The following is a 17,140-nucleotide window of genomic DNA, read 5'->3' as shown; positions in this document are numbered from 1 at the left end:
AGCGCTGAGCTGTCCCTTGTTGGGCCTTCTACATATTGATACAAGAACTCCCTTGGCCACATTTGAAGAAATCCACATCCTCTAAACTCTTGACTCTACGACTAGCCCAATTTGAAAGTTAAAGTCCCCTGGTATAATAATTGTTATTGCTCTTGCACACCTCTATGAACTGTCTACATATTTGTTCCTCAATTTCCCGTTGACTCTTTGGTGGGCTAAACTACATTCCCTGTAAAGTAGCTTCCCCCTTAACATTACTAAGTTTTACCCTCAAAGCCTCATTTGAGGACTCTTTGAAGATATCTTCACCTCTTATTGCAATATTTGTATTCTTAATATTGCTACACCATCACCCTTTTTACACCCTCTTCTGTCTTGCCTGAAGATTGTATACCCTTCACTTATCCATGTTTCTGTGATGGCAATGATATCATACTTCCATGTGTCAATCCATTCCACTAATTCATCAGTCTTGCCTATTGCACTCCTGGCATTAAAGACCATCCAGCCTTGTCTTACTCTTTTGACACTCAACATAGATGAATAAATTGTGACTTGCTTCCATTGCTGTAGCATGATGTCTGTGTTTTGGGGGATAGTCTGTGTCCCCTCCACCTACCAGACTAGTTTAAACTCCTCCCAACAACACTAGCAAATCTACCTGAAAGAATGTTGGTCCCAGTGTGGTTCAGGTGCACACTGTCCTGTTTGTAAATGTCCTGCCTTCCCCAGAAATGGTCCCAGTGATTCAGGAATCCAAAATGCTCCCGCTTGCATAATCTCTTGAGCCACGCATTCATCTGTCTTGTTTCTAAATTTACTAGCAAGTAGCACCAGGAGTAATCCAGAGATTACAACCATTTGAGGTCCTGCTTTTTAATCTACTGGCTAGCTCCTTGAATTCTTGATGCACTCATGTCCGCTTCCAAAATGAAATTCTGGTTATTGAGTGGGTTACCATGAGACTTGCACTACCTGCCTGTTCTTTCTGGACTGTTTGGTCACCTATTCCTTTCTTTCCTCTAGTCCTTTGAGCTGACGTGTGATCACTTCTCTAAATGTACTATCCATGTCTCTCAGCATCATGGATTTGCCAGTATTTCCGACTGTTGCTCAAGCTTTGAAATGTGGAGCTCCAGCTTCTGCAGTTGGAGCACTCGCACATGTGGTCATCTAAGACACTGGCAGCATTCAGGATTCCACATATGACTAGCTACTCATTCCAGTTGGCTGGCCTGTTCTGACATCTCTTAACTTTACAATTAATGCCTTACACTAGAATTACTAATTTTGCCTACTTTCACCAAGGTTCCCTGCATGTGTGTGTTGAGGAGCAGAGGGCACAGTCTCAAAATAAAGGAGCACCAATTTAAGACTGAAATGAGGATTTTCTGCTGAGGGTTTTGCGTATCTGGAACTCTTTGCAATAGATAGATGTAAGGGCAGAGTCCATGTGTATATTTAAGGCTGAGATAGACTCTTGATTGGTAGAGGAATCAAGAGTATGGTGAGAACGCAGGAAAGTGGGCGTGAGGAATGTCAGATCCTGTTGAATGACGCAGCTTCAAGGGCTTACTCCTGTTCCTAAATCTCTTCTGGTCTTTACTTGCATGATCTACAGTGAAGTAATAGAGGTTCAATTGTGGTAACCTGGCAACCCATGTCATGATGGGTTGTGGGCATAGATAATAGACAAGGAAGGAAGAGTGCGTAGTCTGGAATTATTAATCTTGATGTTGAGTCCCAAAAGCTTGTAAGGTACCTCGGCGGAAGATGAGGTATTGTTCCTCCAATTTGTGTTGACCTTCGCTGGAGCACAGCAACAGGTCTGAGGCATAATTTGTTTGAGGTTCTCCAGCAATTTCTGTTTTTGATGGTTTCACATCTCCAGCATCTGCAGTTCTTTGTTTTATTTAAACTTTTGGTTGAAGATTGGTCCTTTTTTGTATCATACCCAATTCAGGGGAATTCTGACTTTCAAAACATAGTTCCAATCTCTGAAAAGTAGACTTAGTATGGCCTGGATCTCTCGTAGTACAGCAGTTGTTGTCAGATTGTTGCTCTGCTCCAATATTTTCTATGCCTTGTGCTGTTCAACATTTCTTGCCAGGTTTGAGCGCAGCATCCTTCTGAGAACTCCATCACAGTACTGTAACTTCAGTATATCTGCAACATCTTGAATTGCATCAACTTGTACATTCAATCGTTGGCAACCCAGATACCAGGACCATTTGGGATGTTAGCTTTTCAAAAAGTTACATTTGGCCTCCTTGACATATTTTTGATTACATTGGCTGGATCAAATTGTCTTTAGTCCCAAAGTAGCTATGCATTTTATATTTCATCTGGGTTAAAGGCTAACCCGATTCAGGGAACCATGTTGCTGACTTATGGTTGCAATCCCTGCTGGAGTGAATGGAGTTAATCTGATATACACCTATCTGTCATTTTGAAAAAGACTTGAAAAGCACATTTGAAGACTTCAAAGAAGGCAAATATATTGGAATTTTTTTCTCATTAAACGTTGAAAGAATGCAGTCATGCCTTTCTCCAGAATAATCATTATTTATATCTTGCACTAGAATTAACAATGCATTGATTCATCAGGTCTGTTTCCCGGAGGAGTTCTCGCAGGCGTTACTCAAGGTCTCGATCACGCTCTCGTTCCCGCCGTAGGAGATCCAGGAGCAGGTCTTACAGCCCTGATTATAGGCGCCGCCGTAGCCATAGCCGATCTCCAATGTCAAATCGCAGGCGTCATATTGGCAATCGGGTATGAATCAATTCTGCAATTTTTCCTGTTCCCTTAGTATGATCAATGTTCCCTTCAAGTGGCACGTGTGTGCAGTCACTTCAATGCCAATTACTATAATAATTTTTGTTCCAAAAGTTGTTGCCACGCGCAGACCTCAAGTCCGCACATGAAGCAAATTAGAAGGAATGCTACATGATATAGAATACAGTTGTGGTTTTATTCTCGAGTTTAATCCTACCATTAAATCTAATGGTATTAGAGAGAAATCTCGTCACGCAGCGGGCAGTTGGAATATGGAGCTCACTACCTCATGAGCTGGGGCAAACTTTTATTGGAGAGAATGCTGCAGAAGCAGCCGATAATATAGTAACATTGGAATGTTGGCGAAAGAGGTGGTCAGAGTAAAGATGGGTGTTGTCAATGTGCATTTGGAAGTGAATATTTTTGTCTTGTGTTGCTGATGGGGTAGTATGAGAAATGGCACCTCAAGGATATGTCATTGGAGGACATTAGTGCTAATGATGGAGAGGGCAGAGAAACCATGGCGAGAGACTCTAGCTGTCATTACATGTGGCCTTTGAACAAGGATTATTCGGTATTACTGGTGGCCATGTGGTCTAAATAGGAGAAAGTGAGGACTGAAGATGCTGGAGATCCGAGCTTAAAGTGTTGCTGACAAAGCACAGTAGGTCAGGCAGCATCAAAGGAGCAGAAGAATCGACATTTTGGGCATAAGCCCTTCTTCAGGAATGAGGGTGTGCCAAGCAGGCTAAGATAAAAGGTAATAAAAGTAATACCGAACAATCCACATGGCCTCCTTCTTCAAAGACTGCAATTTTCCCTCGGACGTGGTTGACGATGCTCTCCACCGCATCTCCTCCACTTCCCACTCCTCCACCTTTGAACCTGCCCCTCCAATCACCACCAGGACAGAATCCTACAGGTCCTCACCTACCACCCCACCAACCTCCAGATACATCGTATCATCCTTCGTCATCGTATCGACCTAACCGGTCGAAGTCAGAGAATGGTGGTAGATGGTAAATATTCAGCCTGGAGCCCAGTTACAAGTGGAGTTCCGCAGGGATCAGTTCTGGGTCCTCTGCTGTTTGTAATTTTTATTAATGACTTGGATGAGGGAGTCGAAGGGTGGGTCAGTAAATTTGCAGATGATACGAAGATTGGTGGAGTTGTGGACAGTGAGGAGGGCTGTTGTCGGCTGCAAAGGGACTTAGATATGATGCAGAGCTGGGCTGAGGCGTAGCAGATGGAGTTCAACCCTGCCAAGTGTGAGGTTGTCCATTTTGGAAGAACAAATAAGAATGCAGAATACAGGGTTAACGGTAGGGTTCTTAGTCCGGTGGAGGAACAGAGGGATCTTGGGGTCTATGTACATAGATCTTTGAAAGTTGCCACTCAGGTGGATAGAGCTTGTAAGAAGGCCTATGTTGTATTAGCGTTCATTAGCAGAGGGATTGAATTCAAGAGTCGTGAAGTGATGTTGCAGCTGTACAGGACTTTGGTTAGGACACATTAGGAGTACTGTGTGCACTTCTGGTCGCCTCACTTTAGGAAAGATGTGGAAGCTTTGGAGAGGGTGCAGAGAAGATTTACCAGGATGTTGCCTGGAATGGAGAATAGGTCGTACGAGGATAGGTTGAGAGTTCTCGGCCTTTTCTCGTTGGAACGGCGAAGGATGAGGGGTGACTTGATAGAGGTTTATAAGATGATCAGAGGAATAGATAGAGTAGACAGTCAAACTTTTTCCCCGGGTACAACAGTGTTACAAGGGGACATAAATTTAAGGTGAAGTGTGGAAGGTATAGGGGAGATGTCAGGGGTGGGTTCTTTACCCAGAGAGTGGTGGGGGCATGGAATGCGCTGCCCGTGGGAGTGGTAGAGTCAGAATCATTGGCGACCTTTAAGCGGCAATTGGATAGGTACATGGATGGGTGCTTAATCTAGGATAGATGTTCGGCACAACATCGTGGGCCGAAGGGCCTGTTCTGTGCTGTATTGTTCTATGTCATTTCTACCACCTTCATACAGACCACACCACCAAGGATATATTTCCCTCCCCACCACTATCAGCGTTCCGGAAAGACCACTCCCTCCACAACTCCCTCATCAGATCCACACCCCCCGCCAACCCAACCCCCACTCCCGGCATCTTCCCCTGCAACCACAAGAAATGCAAAACTTGCGCCCACACCTCCCCCTCACTTCCCTCCAAGGCCACAAGGGATCCTTCCATATCCGTCAGAAATTCACCTGCACCTTCACACACCATTTATTGCATCCGCCGCACCCGATGTGGCCTCCTATACATTGGGGAGACAGGTCGCCTACTTGCGGAACCTTTCAGAGAACACCTGGGACACCTGCTCCAACCAACCCAACCGCCCTGTGGCTGAACACTTTAATTCCCCCTCCCGCTCCGCCAAGGACATGCAGGTCCTTGTGGCCGCCTCCATCGCCAGACCATGGCAACACGATACCTGGAGGAAGAGCACCTCATCTTCCGCCTAGGAACCCTCCAAGCACAAGGGATGAAGGCAGATGTCTCCAGCTTTCTCACTTCCCCTCTCCCCACCTTTTCACAATCCCAACCCTCAGACTCAGCACCGCCTTCTTGACCTGCAATCATCATCCTGACCTCTCCACCCCCACCCCCACCCCCACTCCGGCCTATCACCCTCACTTTAACCTCCTTTCACCTATCATATTCCCAAAGCCCCTCTCCCAAGTCCTTCCTCCTACCTTTTATCTTGGCCTGCTTGGCACATCCCCTCATTCCTGAAGAAGTACTTATGCCTGAAACGTTGATTCTCCTGCTCCTTTGATGCTCCCTGACCTGCTGTGCTTTTCCAGCAACACATTTTTAAGCTCTGATCTCCAGCATCTGCAGTCCTCACTTTCTCCTATTTAGACTACATGGCCACCAGTAAGCCTATACATGATTTGAGAGGAATCTCTTCATTCAGGGCAGTTGAATGAAGAGATTCATGAACTGTTCTCCAAATCATTTATGTAGGCCACAAATAGCAGAGGTCCCAACACTGATCCCTGTGGGACAGCACGAGTCTCAACTCTCCATTCCGAAAAGTATCCTCCCACAGCTACTCTGTCTCCTATGACTCTGCCAGTTCTGCATCCATCTTGTCAGGTCACCCTTGATATGATCTTATATTCCGCAACTATCTAATGAAGGAGCAGTGCTCTGAAAGCTAGTGCTTCTAAATAAACCTGTTGGACTATAACCTGGCGTTGTGAATTTTTTTAAATTCCCCTTTTGAGACCTGAAACATCTAAATTTCTTTTCCAAACTTGAAGACTTCATAGTCTATCATGTCACTTATGGTATTCCATATTCAAGTGATTTCATTTGAAAAGACCTAATTAGTTGTAATTACTCCTGAGTGTCTTTTGGTTGCATGTCTTTAAATTTTAATCTTCCATTTCTAAAACCTGAGCACCCCCACAACCTGATGCTTCTGATTTTTTGGCTTTTAACATTTGTTTCCGTTAAGAATTGACTTGGTGTTGAATTCGCGTGGGCATCTAAAATAGACTTGAAAGGTGTTTTGTACAAATATTAATCACTTCAAATGAACACCAACATAGTTCTTTGTGTAAAATCTTAAGTTTCATGAAAGCCTGTTGAAGTATGCTATACTGATTTACTGGTCACTGCAGTTCAGCATTAAATTAGCTTCTCATGAATATGTTTAGTTGCAAAGAATTCTGCCAGTGCATTTGTCTATGGCTGAACTGTGGTCTTTTTTTTTTTGAGGGTCTTTTCCCTCTTGACTCAACCACAGTGCATTTGAGTCCTTTTCCAGTACCCAGAGTATCCCAGACCTGCACATCATTACAGTACTGATGGAGTATTGCACTTTGAGATCCCAGCCTTAGGGTAGACATTAAACTGAAGTCCTCCATCGCCCTTTCTAGTGAATCCCTGGCACGGTTTGGAAGAATAGTATGAAAGCACCCTTAAATTCAGAGATGTCAGCAAAGTGACCTCAGGGAAATCTTTGAATTTAAGGGTGCTTTTATATTCCCATTTGATCAACATTCAGCCGTAACTGCTTCATGTCAGCACTAAATCTAAAGTTTCATTTCTTTCCAGAATGAAATCCCTGAAATGGGTTGACTGAGGGATAAATGGATGCAATATTATAATAAAATAATGTCTTTGCGTCTTGGATGAGCTCTGTTATACTAATTTGGTGTGTGCATTCTATGTTCAGGCTAACCCTGACCCCAACACTTGTCTGGGAGTTTTTGGACTAAGTCTGTATACCACTGAACGAGATCTGCGAGAGGTCTTTTCGAGGTATGGTCCACTTGCAGGGGTTAATGTCGTATATGATCAACAGTCAAATCGCTCCAGAGGCTTTTCTTTTGTCTACTTTGAGAATGTCGATGATGCTAAAGAGGTAAGAGTTTAAAGAATTGCTGAAGCTGATAGTGATGCTGAAAACATTTATCATTAGATACATTCGGTGTTACTGGGTTTCATTTTAAATGCTTCCTAAATCCTTTTTGGCAGGCTAAAGAGCGGGCCAATGGAATGGAATTGGATGGACGAAGGATTCGCGTTGATTTCTCTATTACAAAAAGAGCTCACACACCTACCCCTGGAATCTATATGGGAAGGCCAACTTAGTAAGTTTTTAATTTGACGTTTTTCCAAAAGAGATGAGTTTAAAAATCAGTGAAGTCTCGGCATGTCATAAAGTAATTCTGATAATAATCAGAAAGCAATTACATTTAAAAAGACGTTAACCGTACCTGTATTCTATCCTTCAAATAAATGACTTGTCATCAATAAATACAGGCAGAAAATCAATGAGTTCTGTGAAATTTGTGCATGTGGTATAAAGATGATAATTTAACTGCTTACACAGCGTGGATTTAACCTTCCTCCTTACAACTGAAAGCCTGTCTTAGCATTGTTTGGACAGCCAACTACACTGTGCATCTCTCGAATTGTGGTAAGGTTGTATTGACATGAATAAGACTTAAGTTTGTGTGTGGGTTCATGTTGTGAACCTGTGTCCTACCCCTCTATTGAACAAAAATTCCTCGTTGACATTGCTTTATTAGAGCATTCCTGATACAAATAGGATCCCAAATCCTTTTTAATGTTGAGGTGTTTGCTGTTATGTCACTTGTCAGCAGGCCACATCAAGGAGAATTTAAATATTTTAATGAAATCTGCCTTCCTTATTATTGAACTTGTCACAGGTTGAAAAGCTCAGTGTTTAAGTAATTCCCATCCGTGAATAATTTGCTTTTCTGATGTGTTATTCTATTATATAAGTAGGAGCAGGAATAGACCATTCATTGCCTTAAGCCTGCTTTGCCATTTAATACAATGGTGGCTGATCTCATCTCTGCCTAAACTCCCCTATCCTGTCCATTCCCTATAACTCATTGCTAATTAAAAATCAATCTGCCTCCTTTAAATTGACTCAATATGCCAGCATCCACTATGCTCTATAGTAGTGATTTCCACAGATTTTTTTTAAGAAGTAATTTCTCCATCTGTTTTAAATTGGTATGCTTTATCCTAAAACTCTGAACTCTCATTCTACACAATCCCCCTGCCCCTCAATAAAAGAAACATCATCCGCTCTGCATCTACTTTGTCATCTCCCCCCCCCCCCCCCCCCCCCCCATTAGAATCTAATGTACCTCCAATCTCTTCTCATTTTCATAAATTCTAGAGAATTTAGGCCTATTAATATATTTTCATAAAATTACCTTTCACCTCTGGAATCAATCTCATGAATCTCCTTTTGAACTGCCTCCAATGCAATTCATCCTTCTGCTCTGTAGCACCGTGAAGTTTCTCTCCATTTAAGGTAATTTGTCTTTCAGTCCTCTGACCAAAATAGATAACATCATACTTATCCATGCAAAATTCCATCTGTCACATTTTGTCCTATTCACCTGACCTATCCACATTCACTATTAAATTTCTCATTTCTTCACTGCAACGTACTGTCTCATTTATTGTAGTGCCATCTGCAGATTTGATTATAATGCCTGCTAATCCTATATCCAATTTATTAATACAGGTTATAAACCAAGGACCAAACCCTGTGGTACCCACTAGTTGGTACTTGCCAATCAGTGAAAAAATCCATATTTCTCAACTCTACATTCTGTTGGCTAACCAATTCTGTATCCAAGCTAATATAAATTACCTTTAACCTCGCATGGTCTTACCTTATTAACTGTGGTTGCTTGCTTCTAGAAGTTCAGATATACAGTTCTACAGGATTCCCATGCTGCTTACAATTTGAAGGACTGTAGCAAATTAATCAACCAGTATTTATATGTAATTTGCTAGTCATAGAGATGTACAGCATGGAAACAGACCCTTCGGTCCAACCCGTCCATGCTGACCAGATATCCCAACCCAATCTTGTCCCACCTGCCAGCACCTGGCCTGTATCCCTCCAAACCCTTCCTATTCATATACCCATCTAAATTCCTCTTAAATGTTGCAATTGTACCAGCCTCCACCACTTCCTCTGGCAGCTCATTCCATACACGTACCACCCTCTGCATGAAAAAGTTGCCCCTTAGGTCTCTTTTGTATCTTTCCCCTCACCCTAAACCTATGCTCTCTAGTTCTGGACTCTCCGACCCCAGGGAAAAGACTTTGCCTATTTACGTTATCCATGCCCCTCATAATTTTGTAAACCTCTCAGGTCATCTCTCAGGCTCCAACGCTCCAGGGAAAACACCCCCAGCCTGTTCAGCCTCTCCCTGTAGCTCAAATCCTCCAACCCTGGCAACATCCTTTGTAAATCTTTTCTGAACCCTTTCAACTTTCACAACATCTTTCCAATAGGAAGGAGACCAGAATTGCATGCAATATTCCAACAGTGGCCTAACCAATGTTCTGTACAGCTGCAACCTGACCTCCTAACTCCTGTACTCCATACTCTGTCCAATAAAGGAAAGCATACCAAATGCCGCCTTCACTATCCTATCTATCTGCGACTCCACTTTCAAGGAGCTATGAACCTGCACTCCAAGGTCTCTTTGTTCAGCAACACTCTCTAGGACCTTACCATTTAAGTGTATAAATCCTGCGAAGATTTGCTTTCCCAAAATGCAGCGTCTTGCGTTTATCTGAATTAAACTCCATTTGCCTCTTCTCAGCCCATTGGTCCATCTGGTCAAGATCCTGTTGTAATCTGAGGTAACCATCTTTGCTGTCAACTACACGTTCAATTTTGGTGTAATTTGCAAACTTACTAACTGTACCTCTTGTGCTCACTTCCAAATCATTTATGTAAATGACAAAAAGTAGTCCTTGAAAGAATCTTGATAAAGGGCTTATGCCCGATAGGTTCATGTTCCTGCTCCTCGGATGCGGCCTGACCGGCTGTCCTTTTCCAGCACCATACTCTTGATTCTGATCTCCAGCATCTGTAGTCCTCACTTTTTCTAACCAGTATTTACCTTCATTGAAACATGCTAATTGTGTTTTGACTTTCCAAATGTCTAGTCATTACTATTTCAATTTAAATTAATGGATTTCCCAACAGAACGTAAAACTGGTCTATAGTTACGATATTTCATTGTGATTCTATTATGCTAATCTGTAAGTCAAGGCAAGAAAACTTTCATTAAAATAGGCAAGAGTATCCAATATGAATAAAGTGCAGCAAGTCAACAACAAATTCACCTAAACTACGTTCTAGCTTCTTTCTATTTAGTATACTTTCTGTTCATCTTAAATAAATGTTGTCATTTGCCTTTCTTGCTCACTGCAGCAACGATTCTTCTTCCATCTAATTTTATCCTAACATGCTGTATCTGCATTCTGCTCGTGACCATTTATTTCATGATTCTAATTTCATTTCAATTTGTTCAAAGCTGAAACTTCTTTGCATCATTTCAATTCATATTTGAAAATTAATTTCCCGTCAGAGGCATTCCACTTAGGAATATTCTGTACATGCATAGTTTAATTTTTTTATCTTGACAAATGTCCAGCATCAACCAATTCAGTTTTAAAGTTGGCTTCTATGAAAAAATCTAATTCACCTTGTTTTGGTTCAAACCTCACTTTTCAGGAATATAACTATGACATGAAGTAAATAATTTTTCTGCCTTTGGTTTATAAAGTTAGCAAGGGAACAGTCTATTTAACCTCTATTTCTGCTTCACATTGCAGTAGTTCACGCCGCAGAGACAGTTATGACCGATATGACAGATATGATGATCGAGAGTATTACAGCAGATCTTACAGGTATGCAGACAGATGTAAAACAGCTTGGTTTTCTTTGGAGGGAATGTCACCGAGTGGTACAAATTAAATGATGCTGAATTCAATTGCACCTTTAGATTTTAGAAATTTATGAAGTTTTAAGAAGGTATAATTGCACTCGTTGTGTTTTTTTACTGTTAAAATTATTCACCTGAGGAAGATGAAACATGAAGTGACTGATTTCATAATGTATACAGCTTTATTTTACTTGACAAGTATCTTAAACGAAAAATTCCCATGAGGAGCCCTAATAGAGTATGTCACATGACTGAGTTCATTTTTAGAGCAAAATAATTTTAAGAACGTAGAAAACAGGAACAACTGTAGGTCATTTGGTCCTTCACACGTACCCTGCAATTCAGTAAGGGTCTTCAGAGATGCAGAACTTCAATGATTGGTAACATTCCTACACATTTCATCAACTTATTTTGGTTTGTTATTGAGATTCGTGTGCTGGCAGTAGACTGAAATGGCATGAAGTGAAAATTTTTTGAGGATCTTAATGTGAACATGACCTTTGACAGTTCAGGCTTGATCATAGTTGTCCCATTTGCATCCAAGAGTGAAAGGCACTCCATTTAAGACCACAAGAAATAGGAGCAGAATTGAATTGAATTTATTGTCACGTTTACCGAGGCACAGTGAAAAGCTTTGTGTTGCGAGCAGTGCAGGCAGATCACATAGTTAAGCAACATATATAAGTAAATAATAGGCAAAAACCAAAATACAGGTGCAGGTGAATACTCAGAGTTTTGAGTCCATTCAGTATTCTAACAGTGGTGTAGAAACCGTTTCAAAACTGGCTGGTGTGTGTGTTCAGGCTTCTGTACCTTCTCCCCAATGGTAGAGGTTGTAGAAAAGCATTGCCAGGATGGGATGGATCTTTTGAGAATGCTGGCAGCCTTTCCTTAATAGCAGGCCTAGTAGATGAATTCTATAGATGGGAGGTTAGCCTTTGTGATTGTCTGGGCCAAGTTCACCAATCCCTGTAACTGTCTCTGATCCTAAATGGTGCAGTTGCCATACCAGTTAGTGATATATCCAGACAGAATGCGCTCAATGGTGCACCTATAAAGGTTGGCAAGGTTATTCGCCGTCATGCTAAATTTTCTCAGTTGCCTGAGGAAGAATAAATGTTGTTGGCCTTTCTAACCAGTGCATCCATATGAGTCCGGGAATAGGCCAGTCACAGCTGTTTATTCTCCCAAGTTGAAAAGGGAATCGAGCCGAGTCAACATGGCTTTGAGACAGAGGAATTGTGCCTGACTAATTGATTAGTTTTGCAATTAAGTCACAGACAAGCTCCTTCATCTTAAAATTATGTCCCCTGACTATTTACCCTTCAGCTAGGGGACAGTGCCTTTTCTTTCTACCCCATCCGTGCCCTTCATGATCTTATACACCTCTATCAGGACCACCTTCAACCTTCTCTGCTCTAAAGAAAGCAACTGTGCTTATCCAGCCTCTCTTCATAGCTGAGCTCCTCCATCCCAAGCAATATCGTGGTGAATCTCTCCACCCTCCCTCCGTCTCCACATACTGCCCCCTCCCAACTCCAGTTTAATCTCATCCTTCCTCTATAAATCTGGTTACCAGAACTGCAGAGTCCTCCAGCTTTGGCCTAACCAAAGCTCCAGTGTGACCTCCCTGTTACAATTTATGTCATAAGTGATAAAGTTGAGAGTCCCATCTTCACCTATCCTGCCTTAGGACTCTATGGTCAAGCACATCAAGATCCTTCTGTTACTGTGCTGTTTATGGAGTACCCCTTTGTCACTATTTAACCTCTCACTTATCTGGGTCAAATTCTATCTGAGCAAATAGTCTATATCTTTGTTACCTCTGACCACTGCCTTCACTATTAACTACCCATATAATCTGTCATTTGCAAACTTACTCATCATACCTGCACATTCTCACCTCTCTATTATGTACACAGATACACATACACACACCAAACAATAAAGGACCCAGCACAGATTCCTGTGGCCTGCTACTGGATTCTGGCCTCCAATCTCTCAAATGGCTTTCTACTACCAATAAACCAATTTTTGGATCCAACTTGCCTGGATTCCATGTTTTTACCTCCATTGTCAGTCTCCCACATGGGACCTTGCCAAAGGCTTCGCTGAAATCCAAGTAAACTATATCAAATCCACTACCCTCACTACATGACTGATTATCTCATCCGAGTAACTTGAATATATTAGTGAATCTCTTTACACTTTGGCATTTCCAGATGCAAGATAATGGCACCTTAATGAATTGCAGCCTATTCTCTAAAAAAATTTTGTATGTGTTAACTTAATCAATGGCAATCATAACAGTAGAAAATAATTTAATTGAAGCAGTTTTAAGTGAGGGAACTGCAGTAATGACACTTACTGAAAGGTTACTATGTATAATGTATAAGCTAAACCTTGTTTGATTAACCCTTGTCTCCAAAAATAGTTGCATAACATTAATGCAGTGGCTGGCAAGTATTCCAGCTAAAGGTTGATGATCTTTTTAGCTATCTGTTGTAATAGATGCAACCCTAATCTGTTCACATTGGCCAGGCAATCAAGTTAACAAAATGATTTCCTCAGTATAACAAATAAAACCAAGCAAGAGGATATTTTACATTTGGTAACACTGTTGGACTAGCAGTTGGTGGATTTTCTTGGAAGAAAGGAAATAATGTAGTCCGCCCCAATTGAAACAACAATGTGTTTGTTTGTACACAGTAAATAGCAATAAAGCATTGTTTACAGTATATTTTAATTGCAGTGATTCACTTATTATCTAATTGGTTATTATTTAATAGTTACATATCTGAATTGTACCTTCTAACTTCTGTTTAAGCACTGTTCGTAAATGTTAAGTTTTAATGGCTGACAACATTAAATACAAGAAATCTTCTGAAAATAATATTACCTTTTTAAGTTGATTTTGTTTGAATTTTAAATGTTAACCCAAGTGAGATGTACTATGCATTAATATTCCAGTTAGTAGTTGACTGCTTCCCATCTATATGGACAAATTGATTTGGAATATACTGCTAGTTAATAGTCTCGCAGACATTTAATGCATCTTTATGTATTTATATTTATAAACCGTTCATAGCAGAAACAATTAAACTGCTTCCTGTATAATTTGATTTACAAGGATGTTGCCACGGTTGGAGAGTTTGAGCTATAAGGAGAGGCTGAATAGGCTGCAGATGTTTTCCCTGGAACATCGAAGGCTGAGGGGTAACCTTACAAAGGTGTACAAACTTCTGAGGGGCATGGAGAGGATATAATAGGTATGGTCTTATCTCTGGGTTAGGGGAGTCCAGAATTAGAAGGAATGTTTAGAATTAGAAGGGTGGAAGAGGAAAGATTTAAAAATGACTTAAGAGGCAACTCTTTCATACAGAGGATTGTGCATGTATGGAATGAGTTGCCAGAGGAGTTGGTGGAGGTTGGTACAATTCCAACATTTAAAAGGCATATGGATGGGTATATGAATAGGAAGAGTTTAGAGGGATATGAGCCAAGTGCTGGCAAATGGGACAAGATTAATTTAGGATATCTAGTCAGCATGGACTAGTTGGACCGAAGAGTCTGTTTCCATACAATACGTCTCTCTGGCTCGGTGATGACATTTAAATTTACTGTGTTTGTACGTAATCCTCCATTGTGCTAATGTGTACTTCAGAAGACATTGGAATGCCTTCGCCCATGAGCCACACTTGAGTAATAAAATGCACGTTGAACTAATTTGGACCTTTTTCTAGCCTACCACCAGTTTTGGGTGTAGTTCATTTGCCTGGTATTGTATTTTATCACTTTTTATGCTTCAGAAGGCGTTCTCCATCTCCGTATTATAGCAGGGGAGGCTATCGTTCTCGCTCAAGGTCACGTTCGTACTCTCCGCGTAAGTACAATATGTTTACTAATGAATAGTACATATGAAAGGTTTTCACGAAATGATATGGCCGTACGAAAGATGCCTGGAATTTTCAAATAAGAATGGGAAAGATGCAAAAGATATTTGGAAGGAGTCTGCTCAAGATTCCTTCTTTGCTGCTGCTTCGAGTTTGAATGTTCTGGAAACAGATAATGCCTTGAGAAGAGGGGGTAACAAGTAATAACCAGTTTATTTTCTCGATTTCTTTTTGTCAATTATCAACATATTTATGGTTAATGGTTAAATTACATCAAGTTAAATTTTCTGTGCAATATCAGGTGCCTATCTGCATGTACAGAAGGAAATTGTCAGTTTTGTAAAAATAAAAGTTAAACTTGTCATGGTTTAAGCTGGTAGACTGAAACAATTCATCCATTTAATTTTACAGTGCACCTGAAATTGTGTGAAGCAGGTTAGAGAAATTTGGTGATTTCTAAATAAGTTGTTCAAGAATGTGTAAATTACAATGGCTGTAAAAGGTTCATCTCACAATCTTTGGATGCAGCTGGCCTGTGGGTCGCTGAATGACCCTTGCCACCTCAATTATGTCTGTTTGTCTTTGAATTTTTAGAGCCTGGATGTTTGCAATTTTGATGGTACTACTGTCACCAGGCCTAAGCAGAAGTCTTAATATCAACTCACGATTGAGAATTGTTAGGATTTTAGCTTCAAGTATGATCTCTTCAGTTGCAAATGAACTTGATGCTGAAGAAGCTTGTGTTTTTTGCTGTACTAATCTCAGAATTTTGTTGTTACGACTGTAACAATTTCTTGTCTCTTTCAGGTCGCTACTGAAGATCCAACACATCCAAATTGCAATCTTGAGGCCAGCTGACCTATTTGCTGAAGATTTCTTTTATATAAAATGAATTTTTTTAGTCATGTTTGTGTAAAGATTTTTTCTTTCAAAAGTGTTTTGTGAAAAGCTTAAAATGTTCCAGTTGTATTGGATGGTTATCCATAAAATGATCATTTTTACACCCTTGGGTTAACCCAATGTAAATCTTGTTTTCCCAACCTTGAGCAGCTTTCAGTGTAGATAGGAACGCAATGCAATGGTAAATGGCCATGTAGCTGCTATGGTATCATTTAACAATATGTATATTCTTTTGAAGTTTGGTGATGGGAGCTAATATTGGACTTGCGTAAGACTTAATGTGCAGGTTCCATATCTATGCTCATAGTATTATTGATTTCCTATGTTCTCATTCAGTCCCATGAACTCTGTGAAGGGCTTTCGTTTTTCCTAGTGTGGAGTAAATTAAAATCCTAAAATTGTAGCTGATAATATGGTACTTTCAAGAATTACACATTAGTTGTTGAACAAATTGAATAAAATGACATGTAGAAAATAGTATTGTATTTCTGACTGGAGGAATTTTTAACAAATTCCACGTGGAAAGGGGTAGTCCAACTTCAGTCACAAAAACATTGGAGAAATGCAGTGCTTAAGCCTGGCCTTACTCTATCAACTAATTTGTGATTAGCTGAATTTGATTAACTACTGATTTTTATTTTAGTTCCTTTTTAGATTAAGTTATTTGATCTTTCATGGGACTATTTTTGTATCCAATCAGTAATACTACTTTGTGTCCATAAATCTTCTGGATTCGTGTTGTGAAGAGGCTGTTCTGTTAAATGAAGATTTTGTATCAGTGCAAAACCTGTGGCACTGAGTAGAAATATGTGTGACGTGCTTTTAAATATTGATGCAAAATGAACATTAAACTTCAGCAAAAAAAATCACCATTTCTTTGTTTCATCTTTCTCTTTTTAATTTGCCATTTTGTCTTATTGTTGTTAGTTCAACTTTGCTTGGCAGCAGGACAATTGTATAATGAAATGCAAAAGCAGTCTTAAATTCTGTATTGATTATATCTTCTGGTTAGATTTTTTTAAAATCTCTAGGTATGAGTTCCAAATGTACAGGGTTTACGCAACTATGAAAATCAGACAAAATCTTCATGGTCGCCAAGGCAAATTAGGCAAGTTGAATCTTTTGTGTCAACTCCTCAGACAATGACTGATTGAGAACTTGAACTGCTTGTCCTTTCCTTTTCACATCTGCTGGCAGCAAATGAGTGGGATACTAGATAGGTGCAAACCCACACTTTGCTATTGCCTTACTTTGCTTTGGTGTTTCTTGATGCTTT

General features: G+C 40.5%; 1 protein-coding gene across 9 annotated transcripts in view; it reads left to right on the top strand.

Moving 5' to 3' along the window:
* tra2b (transformer 2 beta homolog) overlaps window positions 1–16,733 on the top strand; it is a 34,233-nt gene extending 17,500 nt beyond the window's left edge. For 8 of the 9 annotated variants that reach the window (XM_060827686.1, XM_060827685.1, XM_060827683.1 and 5 more), the window contains 6 exons: window positions 2,608–2,773; window positions 7,009–7,197; window positions 7,311–7,426; window positions 10,962–11,036; window positions 14,881–14,954; window positions 15,772–16,733. In XM_060827686.1, the coding sequence (XP_060683669.1) occupies window positions 2,608–2,773; window positions 7,009–7,197; window positions 7,311–7,426; window positions 10,962–11,036; window positions 14,881–14,954; window positions 15,772–15,782 (631 nt within the window). In that variant the 3' untranslated portion in view covers window positions 15,783–16,733. The remainder of the gene's footprint in view (window positions 1–2,607; window positions 2,774–7,008; window positions 7,198–7,310; window positions 7,427–10,961; window positions 11,037–14,880; window positions 14,955–15,771) is intronic. The other variant, XM_060827681.1, reaches the window with a different exon arrangement.
* The last annotated feature ends 407 nt before the right edge of the window (window positions 16,734–17,140 follow it).

The sequence above is a fragment of the Hemiscyllium ocellatum genome, chromosome 7 (genome assembly GCF_020745735.1).
Source record: "Hemiscyllium ocellatum isolate sHemOce1 chromosome 7, sHemOce1.pat.X.cur, whole genome shotgun sequence".
Lineage (NCBI taxonomy): Eukaryota > Metazoa > Chordata > Chondrichthyes > Orectolobiformes > Hemiscylliidae > Hemiscyllium > Hemiscyllium ocellatum.
This window is presented reverse-complemented; position numbering and strand designations above follow the sequence as displayed.